General features: G+C 36.6%; 1 protein-coding gene across 3 annotated transcripts in view; it reads right to left on the bottom strand.

The window, feature by feature from the left end:
• The window catches only part of RBPJ (recombination signal binding protein for immunoglobulin kappa J region), a 59,214-nt gene that overhangs the window by 5,510 nt on the left and 42,914 nt on the right, over positions 1-10,790 (bottom strand). For all 3 annotated transcript variants that reach the window (XM_058803338.1, XM_058803337.1, XM_058803339.1), the window contains 6 exons: positions 9,701-9,875; positions 8,040-8,177; positions 7,712-7,824; positions 5,466-5,606; positions 1,055-1,210; positions 151-254 (listed from right to left, as the gene is read on the bottom strand). In XM_058803338.1, the coding sequence (XP_058659321.1) occupies positions 151-254; positions 1,055-1,210; positions 5,466-5,606; positions 7,712-7,824; positions 8,040-8,177; positions 9,701-9,875 (827 nt within the window). The remainder of the gene's footprint in view (positions 1-150; positions 255-1,054; positions 1,211-5,465; positions 5,607-7,711; positions 7,825-8,039; positions 8,178-9,700; positions 9,876-10,790) is intronic.

Here is a 10,790-nt window from a genome sequence, read left to right as displayed (position 1 = left end):
TGAGCCTCTGCCAACCAGCCCTCCCAGACCCCTTTCTGCCGTGCAGAAAAGTGTACACTTGACTGTGTACACAAGTATACACTCTTCAAAGTGTACATATCAACACCCAGTAACACATAAACGCCACAGAAGCAATAGAAAATACTGTACCTGTACATGGTTTCAGCTTCCACATCCCCAAACCAGACACGTAAATTTGGAGTGAAGTTCTGTCCTGTAAGTTCCAACATTGCTACATCCCCACCACCATTCAACTGGAAACAGAGCAAACACAAAAAGAACAAGAAAATCCCCCCAAATATGTATTATTAAAAATATACACTCTTCCCTCAGAAAAAACCCAACAAACAAAAAACTCCACCAACCAAAAAAAACCTCACAAACAAAACCTTCACATGCAGATAAGCACTTTAAACAGTGCTGTTTTTATCAGCTGGACAAAACCAAAACACAAACACAAGCTACACAACTGAAGTATAAAGTAGTAAAACCTCTAAAGGATACTGCCAATTAATTTGATACTATGAAGGAATTTCCAAGTTTTGATAATAGCTGCTTAGAACAGATGTCAACAAGGCTTTAAAAACAGAACAAAATCTTTCAGAGAAGCTGTCAGGGGAGCTTTACGTTTTTCCTCTGACAAATGCTGTGGCTTTTTTTTAGTAAGGTTCTCTTTGATCTATAATTGGCAAGAGTCAAAACCAATTTCTAAATAATCAAACAGAAGTTCTAAGGATATCATTACCATGGTAGTTTCAGAAATTAAATTCTACAATACAATATTAAATTACAACAATACAATTATTGTAATTAATTGTATTAATACAATATAAAAATTCTAAAATACAATATTAGTATTATTCCTATGATGGATAGGCTCATGTATTCTGAAATGTAAGAAAGAAAAATTATAACAACAAAGTAATTTTATTATTTATAAAGCTATTAAAACTGTTTTCCTACACTATTTCACGTGGGTACCATGAAGGTTACATGAGTAAGACAAAAATAATCTCACAGAAGATCAGTTTATTAAAACAAACTACTAACTTACTTGAAGACTTTCCACAACAGGCACAGGTGTCACTGGAGCATGGACTGGACCCATCCCCTCATAAAATGTGTATTCTGCTTTGTCTGTGCTAATGATTGTCCAAGAAGCTCCATCATTAATCATTTCTTTATTTGGTTCTTTTGGGCATGGAGTGGCCTTAGAGAAAAAGAAAAGTTTAAAATCTGATCTGCAGAGATATTTGTCAAGTCACAGACCTAAAAACCAACTCAGCCAGTAACAATGCCTGTTATTTCAAAAACACGTTTCCTTATGTTTTCCTCTAAAAATGACCTAGAGAAACACTCTCCACATTTCAGAAAAACTATAGCAAAGTAGTAATTGTGAGGACACCATAACTCTCACCTACAACACTGTCACCTCTCCAACCTTATGTTTGAGTTTTATTTTAGTTCAACTTTCAAAGTTTTAACATTATTCAATAGGCATTAACAAAAAAAACCTACAGCAACTGGAAGCAGCTGCTTTAAAACAGATATCTTATAAAGGCAAAATGTCTAAAACAGCCACAGAGTGAAGTGAAATACTTTTCATTAGTTATGATTTTCATCTGCTCAAGATTTTTTTTTCTTTTTAGAGTTCTTCACCCTCCACAAAATGACAGAAAACACAAACCTGTATTGCAGCATTTGTGCAAAGACACAAGAGAAAAGCTGAAGTGACAGCCTTACAAATTAGAATAATGGAATCACAGAATGGCTTGAACTGGAAGGGACCTCAAAGGTCATCTAGCATCTCCCTCTAAATACTACTAAATTAGTATACTTAAACAGGTAGATACACAGAAAATACACAAACAATTTTTTTATGGCAACAGAAGCCTCTCTGAACAATTTCACCACCTAGCAACCCATAAGAAAATTGTGTATAGGTTAAACACAGAAAAAAATGGGACAAAAAATTCTAATAACTAGATTATATTTCCCTCCATTAAGCTTTAAGTGTATATTGGTAGGTAGGTAACCATAACCTTCACTCTTCAAACTGGCAGATAAACTTCAATTAGCATGAGTTGTCCATATTAGATGTTAAAAAACAAAGCTGCATTTTCATGTGGACTCTTCATTCTGGTATGATCATGTAAAAAGCACTGAAAACAGCTGGCAAGGGAAGTGTGTGACACGGGTAGTAACTACAGATCTCTCCGAACTCGAGATGCCCAAATTAAACTTCCATCAGAAACATTCACAGCTTCTAAATTATTACTAGCCCAACTTCAAAAGAGGAGCCATTCTATAGGAACTGTTGTATTCTAATTTGAAGCTTGACACCATTCCTATGGGCTGACTGCAATTCTTGTTGGCATGGAATGATATACTTTGAATCATGACAAATAAAACCATGGATGTGAAAAAATTAACAACCCTGTAAATAGATCCCTGACTGACTTCTTTCACATTTCCTAAGTCCATGATGTGGAAGGCAAATGCCACAGAATTTGCTCTCAAAATCCTGTTACATCAAGAATCATTTCAGTAACACATTACTCTGTCTGTTACAGAAATCTTTAACAGGTTTCAATTCCTCTTAGAGAAGCACTTGTCACTTCCAAATAGGGCTCCAAGGACATTTCTCACCCTTTTTTCCCTTTTTAACTAAATTTTTTCAACAGGTGGCACTGGAAGATTAAAATACCTTAACATCATGGTCAGTACTCATGTACTGTCTGGCTTCAACTGGAGACAGAAGTTACAACCTGGGATCCTAGGGCTGCCACTGACAGTCGTCTGAAAGCACCACCTTGATGTGCAGTGGCAGCTGTGAGTGATGACATCATCAGAAAACAGGGCTGGGAACAACTATCTGGTATTATTTTGCCAGTGTGAATCCTTTGCTAATTCTGTAATACTGGGTGCAGTTCTGGTCTCCCTATCTAAAAAAAGTCGTGGAGAAAAAACAAGAGAAGTGACAGAAAGGGCAACTAAAATCACCAAGGAGTGCTGAACTTATGAGAAGAAATGGAGAAGACTGTGCTTTTCCAATTAGGAGAGAAGAAATTAAGATGTCAATGGCTAAGTGAATGCAGAACTGTTGCTCACTAAATACTGCAAAACTGGACTAGGAATCACTCACAGAAATTGTTACATCATTCAAAACAAATCCAGCAAACATTTACTACACAGGGAACAGGACCTCTTAAACTTTCTGCCACAGGTTACTGAAGAAAAAGAACATTTGCACATTCTGAGGTTATCAAACCAATGAACACATCTACAAAATGTCACTAAAAGACAAGAATGCAGCCTTCAACAACACTTGGTACAAGTGCTGGCAGAGTACAATCACACTGGACTGTGAAACACAACCAGATCCACCTGCTTCCTGCAAGCACCAACCCCTGCTGCTGCTGCCAGACTGGGCACAGACAGGGATGTGCTCTGATCCAGTAAGGCACCATTCATATCCTCTCTCCATGCCCCAGAGCACATGCATGTCTTGAAAGAGAGATCTGGCTGGTGCTTCAGCACCTGAATTTCAAGTTTCATACTCACCTGCAGACTTTTTACAGCCTCTTTGCTTTAAGCTTCTATGGTCTCTCTATGGGGCTATTTCCATTTACCCAAAAGAGACTTGTCATCCATAAGTTTCAGGATTTTGGGGGGTTGCTGTTATTGTTGTTTTGGTTATTTTGGGGGTTTTTTGGTTTTTGTTTTTCTTAGTTTTTTTTTCAAAGAATGATCACAGTTTGTCTAGATTCCTACTACAAGAACAGTATACACATGCTGTTTCCCTTGTCTTTGTCTTCTGATCCAAAATAAAAAGCTCAGATAAAACAGGATTTCTCTCCTGGCATTGGAAGAAAGAGTTTATCTTTCACTGTGATTCACCTACCAAAGCATGGTAGCAGTCTGACATGCAAGTAACCAGACTTTATACAAGTATAAGCAGCAGGTTCCTACTCCACTAAGAGAATTCAGGATAGGGAGTGTCCTTTTATCTAACTCCTACCCATGCAGAAAGTTCAGAGCTCTTATCAGACTGGGCTCCACGAGTGCTGCTGAATTTGAAGGTGGTAGGACATCCTGACAGTCCCACAGGCAATTCCAGGATGCTGAACTAAGGCAGCTGTCAGAGAAGCAGGAGCTGTTTCTTCATTCAGCACTTCCCATACAGTACTCTAAGAATGATTAAATAGCAGGCTGATCCTGAGTTATTGTAGTTCACATTTCACAGCTTTCTCTTCTTAATGACAGTCCATCTCCTTTACAAGAATATATATTGACAGATACATATTTCTGCTGTGTGCTGTGGGTAGAAACAATAGATCTAGTCCCTTCTGAACCACAGGTCGTGAATGTTTACTGAAATAGGAACAAAGCTTCTCATATTCTCTTTCCATTGTCCCAATTCAGGACAGAATTGAAATTACTGTTTACCAAGCCTTCCTGTCTCTTCCCTTAAATTAAGGGACATTCTCAATGTTAGCTTCTTATTTCCTACCTCTATTTTTCTTACCCAAAAAGGTACAGCTGTTCTAAGGAAGTCCTGAATCTCTGCCACGCATGGCCATCTTCCTGGAGCACAGCATTATCCCTCAACACCCTTTGTTATTTGAGCTGACCCCAAAATATTTAAAGAAAATTACAATATTTAGCTAGTCCTCAACTCAGCCAAAGTCTTCAGAGTCACAGAATATTCTGAGTAAGAAGTGACCCACAAGGGTCACCCATAAATCCAACTCAAGTAAAGACTAAGCATGTTCAGGGACTGAACCCACCACCTTGTTGTTTTCAGCACCATGCTCTGACCAGCTGAGCCAATCTCAGGGTCCTTGGTCTAGTAGGAATTACCATGTGAAAGTGCTACAAGCATACTAACCTACAAGAGACTAAAACTCTAAGCTTTTCTCCACCTGCTGGGGAAAAAAATATTTCAGAGATAGTTCTATTCTTTACAGACAAATCAAATTTCTGTGGCTTTTCAAGTTACTGTGGGCAACTGCCACAGCTGTCCATGTTTACTCTCTTAGCCAAGAGCAACACATGGCAGCTCTGCTGAGTTCATCATGAAACAAGACTATTATCAACGAGTATCATTTCCTATTTGCTGTAACCTAGAAAGGGACACACAAATAAGTGGTGCAGCTCCACTGGCACATGTAAGCCACAGTATCATGACCACATGCACAAGTTTCTACTGTGTTTCCTATTTCTCCACTGGAGAAACCAGAATTCATTTTCCAGACAGACATGGAAGAAGATTATGAGGAAAGCAAAACAGATTTGGAAAAGTACAGATAACAATTTGTTGCTTTCCATCCTCCCTTTTCAAAACAAAATATTAGCCTTGCATTCAAAACCTACTGCAAAAATGGCGTTCATACATATTTTGGGGATACCTGAGAAAACTTTGCAACTACACATATCTATTGAAATAGTTTTGAACAACTTACTTGAAATTGGATTATTCTCTCCTGGGAAAGGCACAAATACATTCTCTCCGTGTCTTTAAGGTAAAATGCACATTTATGGAGCTGTGATACTGGATCATCTGCATCCAATAATGCCGTTTGTTTATCTACTTTTCGAATTATCTGTGAATGAAAATTGTACATATATACTTAGAACAATTTCTACACTTTATTACATATATACAGTCAGTAAAGGAAGTGAAAAGTAATTTTTGTAAGATTCCCATGCCTCTCATTTTGGTATCACCACTAGATTCACAATTCTTAATGCTTTTGAAACAAGAACACAACATGGAAGTGATACTCAGTACTACTTCAATGTGCTGCAGGCATATATATTTTACCTATTTTTGCTGAAGGAGTGGGGAAAAAATTGAAGCTTCAGCAAAATCTACTTTTGTTTCATTTGCTGGTGTAAAAAAGCAATTTTTAATTATATTGTCATCTTCATTTATTATTAATTACTATTTTTAGTAATTAATATGTTTCTACAGGATCTTTCACCATTGACAGGATTGCCAACACTCTGTGGCAAACTGGCTGCTGAAGGAGAAGAATTAAAACAAGAATTTACTAAAGGTGTTGAGATGTCCTTAAATACAGTTTTGGAAACAACAATCATAACATATCTTAGCAGTAGTTGGTCATTAAATATTACTTAAAGACAACTGCAAAGAACAACTGTTCCTTACATTTGGCAGTGCAGTGAAAAAATATCTGCTGACTCAATTCAGATCTCTTTTGCCAATTAATTTCTAAAATCAAGAGCTATTCCCTTAGTGAAAATCTGTAGCTCGTAATTTTAACTCAACTCCTAGAAAGAAGTTTAACGCTTTATGCAACACTCCCAGATGCAACAGCCAAAGTGCTTGAATATTTCTAAGCTGACAATCAGAAACCCAATTGTCCTCTGCAATATCTAATTATAACAGAGAGTATTATTAGCAAAATAAATTTAAAGGTATTTTTTTTCTTCTAAATTCTTTGCATTTGCTTATAAAATACCTGCAAGTTACCTTTTAATTGCATCACCTTCCATCAGTCCTGGAAGCAGTATGACAAATGTTCCCCATGGCAAACAAAACAGGAACTTTTAGCCTAATTTGTTTTAATCTGTTTCTACTTACAAATAAGGTTTCTGGAATAATAAAGGATGGCATCTCATTTCATCAATAAAAAAGTATTAACATGAAGCCCACAAAAAGGTGACATCCTCTTACTGAATTTCCTGTGCTTAAACCGTATCTGTAGTGTAACCAGTGTAACTGCTTTTATTGTCAAACAAAATTTTCATTTTGTACCATTTACAGTGAGCAGGCTATTATCTTTTTTGTTTAGCTAAGTTTGGTATTGGGAGAGAAATTCACATTACATTCCCAACAAAATTAGTCTGGAAAGGGGAACAAAAGCCTGACAGCAGGAAGTCTGTTTTTACATTGGTGCTTTCTAAAGATTACTTCTACCTAAATTGGATTTGGCAGAGCTTAGTACAAAACTCACAATGAGCTCACAAACCACAATTTCACAGAAGATCCCGTATGAAGCACTATTGATTATTAATCACATAAAATTCCACTCAGGCTGGCATTAAGTGCATAAAACAGGGAAAAAACCTGTAATTCTACTTAACTTTGTTTACAAAACCCAGTATTGTGTATCCAGAAGTAATATTTTATTTTGTTCACAAACCTTAACTGGTTATTCCAAAGGCCATTCCCATGTTTCAGATTTAAAACAGACAGTATTAATAAATATGAAAAAATGGTTTTTGCAAGCTGTTACTGGTATAATATATCCTCAGGAGTACACAGAAGTGCTTTTATATTCAGATCAGTCAAGTATTTTTAAAGCTATGCTGGAACTCAACACATGGGAGTCCTACTGGTTGAAAATATTTTATTCATCTATTCAAGATCAATATTTGAAGCATTTTGGAACAGAGAAATCTACAATACTGTTTTTAAAACAGACAGATTAACCTGTTTTGGCAGGCTTAAATTCTGAAAAAATCCCTATCTTATTTTACAAGTTGTTCTTTGTTTAGAGAAATAATCTGCAGACACAAAAATATGCTTTAATTAAAATAAATGTCATTTGCCATAAAAAACATGTATTACCCAAAGGCAACACACAAGACCAAAACCTGTGAACACTGCAAACCCAACTATGGAATTGCACTAAATTGCCATCTATAAATGAATTACAGCATTGGAGAAATGAAACTGTACCAGTCTCGGGAGTGCCATGCCAGTAACTGAGCATACAAGTTTGACAGTCTGCCCATAATGAATGTAGCCATCTCTCACTGTGAATTCTTCTCCTTCTGATTCATCATCATCCACTGCATGAAACAGGAATTTTCAGAATTACTTGTTTTAATCACCGTTTTTCTTGATACGAGAAACATTTAACATCACACTGTTACATCAAAGATACACTCAGTAACAAACAAGTGTGCACATGGGCAATTAATATGGAGGAAAAAATGCAGGATGCTTTTTTATGAGGATGAAGGAAGGAAAGTGAAGAAAAATATACAGATTTGCTTTTACTTACACAGGTGAATGTAAAATGCTCCCCACTGTTGTGAACTGGCATGGAAATTACCACCTTCTACGTGCAAATATCTGGTGCTAACTGTTTGGGATCGAAGTCTATTAAATAGTGCCACTTTTGTCCCTGATGCAATACATACTGCAAGGAACACATACAGACTTGAGATTATAAAATTACTTCATTATTAAAAAGAAAAGTATCAAAAAGTCACAAATAACATAAAATAAACTGAAGAATACTTGAAGTCAAGACATAATTATAAAATATTGGCGAATTTAGAAAATATTTATATTTGTGACAGACCAAAAATAGACATAAAATTATGAGTGCAATAACATATAGAGTGGCTGTTCTCCAAAGGCATGCTAGCTCACAGAATTCTGCCACTTAGCCAAATGGGCTAGAGCTTGCCAGCTGAACACTCCTTTTGTTCACAGTTCTCCAGCAGCTGATTTAAGCAGAAGCTTTAGCTTGCCCTTGTGAAGTACTTAAGACAACTTTCAGCAATCATTTGAAGAATATTTGAATTATAAAGACACAGTATTCTTACAAATCACAAGCAATTGAAAGGAAGACAGATGTAACTATGTCAAATTATAACCATGCAACTTGTAAGGTTCTCAGATTTGAACTTATTTATCATTCAAAAGACAGAAATGTAAAGTTTGCTCCCCTAAAAAAAAAAAACAGCAACTAAAATTTTGCCATCAGAACGGGCATGTTGCTCCACTTGGTTCATATTTACTATTGAAGAATGCTTGGTTCATATTCACTGTCCATCAAAACTATCTGTCTGAACACAAATTCAACAGTGCATACTCTGAGCCCCCGGGCGTGAACTGCACAGCAACAGATTGCCTTTAGTCATGTGCCAAGCTAGCGGCCCCGAGATCCACATTCCATAGGTGAATGGGTTCCAGCCCAACACAGATGGAAGAGCCTTTTAAAGCACTAGTGAAGAGAGAGAGAAAAACAAACAAAAAAAAGGGTATCTCTTGAGGTGCTCCAGTGGTACGCAGGCAAAAAAAGGTGGAGGAAAAGCAAAAACGTTCCCAATTCTACATTAGCACCAGAGATACCGTTAGTTGAAAAACATGGTAACCAAATAAATCTGGGTGAAATATCACCATACAGATTTCTTAAATGACTACTTAAAAGGAACCATGCAAAACAAAAATAAGAACAACATGAAAATGGTATGAGACAGCAAGAAGGTGGCTGTGATGTGACAAAGTGCAGTCTGGATAACATGCTGCTACTCATTTATCACAATCTGAAAGCAATCCCTTTGATACTGATCAAAACATTCTAAGCACCAGATCACGGCAATTAAAGAGATCCAAAAGCTTAGAAAGTTGAGGTAGAACATTCTTTATACACTTGTCTACATGAATTCATTCCTTGGAACACATGGGGGTTTGGGTGGGCCTATTATATTTACTAATTAATTAACCATGACTGCATAGAACTAAGCAGGGTAACCTATCTACATTGGAATATTTTAAGATACACTGAAGTGTACAGTTCTAAAATACAGCAAAAAAACTGGAGTTGAAAACTTCAATGTATTTCTCTTGTAGTCAGACCTTAAAAAACATAACAAAAAAGTAGTATGAAACAAAATTAATTGCTAAGTAAAGAAAAAACAGAGAAATACTTACAGTCTGCATTTTTCAGTGACTGTTTCTTTTTAGAGGGTTTGGAGATGACTTTGATCCGTTTACTGAGGAACACACCGATGTCATCACTATTGCCATAGAACATTTTTACTGATAACATGAAGTGCTTTCTCTTGTCTGAGTCTGATATGTATAATGTTTTGGCAGTGCAATAATTCTGTAGATGAAAATATACTGTGGTTTACTCTTTGAAGCCAACCCAGTTCAAGAAACTAGGCATATTTAACTATGAATAAAATAGGAAAATTGATGCAATAGTTTCTAAAACAGATGAGGACCTGTTTTTTCCACTTCTTCCCTATGCATTTCTTTTATGACTGTTTAGCTTTGTGAAGTGCTGCACCCAACCTCATTATTCTATCATCATTCCAAAGACCCTTACCAGGACCAGAAGAGACGACTGGAGACCATAACTGTGTCAAAGCCACCTGTGAAGGGTCAAGAGCACTACTAAAAATTACATTTGATTAGGGCTGTGCAGACCCTGCACTGGGCATCCACAAGGGCCCACCTGTGCAGAAGATGTGTTGAGCTGAACTTTTCTTGAAAGGATGGGAAATGATTGGGTTTTGAAACACAAGGAAGTTATCTTTGGCTAAGTGTTTATGCTAGTTAAAAAATCTCATCAAGAACTTCAATTATTCTTTATTCTTTTCCTATTTTGAATATATGAAGCATTTCTGGTAGACTGTGCTGGAAATACCAGATAGCTATAAAATACTGCTTAATAAAACAACCAGGTAAAATGAACACTTTTGCTGCCACCTCTATTCCAACTGCTTAAGTCATCACAAACACCTTAAAAAAACTTGTAAGCAATTTATACCCCTGTAAAAATAACCTACTAGATTTTTAAGATGCTACTTCAATTGCATTTTTAGGCAAAGGGACTTGAAGACTACTTCTAGAAGCAGATGTTTAGATATTTCCTTGATAAGATTATCCATCCACTCATGCAAGCCAAGGAGCAGGACAGAGAATTTGGGCCACAAACCATATTTTAGTTAGCCATTGATGCCTACCAAATAACCTAACAGTTTACTGAGTCTGCATCAACAACCTACAAATTAGA

The sequence above is a fragment of the Ammospiza caudacuta genome, chromosome 4 (genome assembly GCF_027887145.1).
Source record: "Ammospiza caudacuta isolate bAmmCau1 chromosome 4, bAmmCau1.pri, whole genome shotgun sequence".
Lineage (NCBI taxonomy): Eukaryota > Metazoa > Chordata > Aves > Passeriformes > Passerellidae > Ammospiza > Ammospiza caudacuta.
Note: the sequence above shows the minus strand (reverse complement) of the source record. Positions and strands in the feature narration are given on the sequence as shown.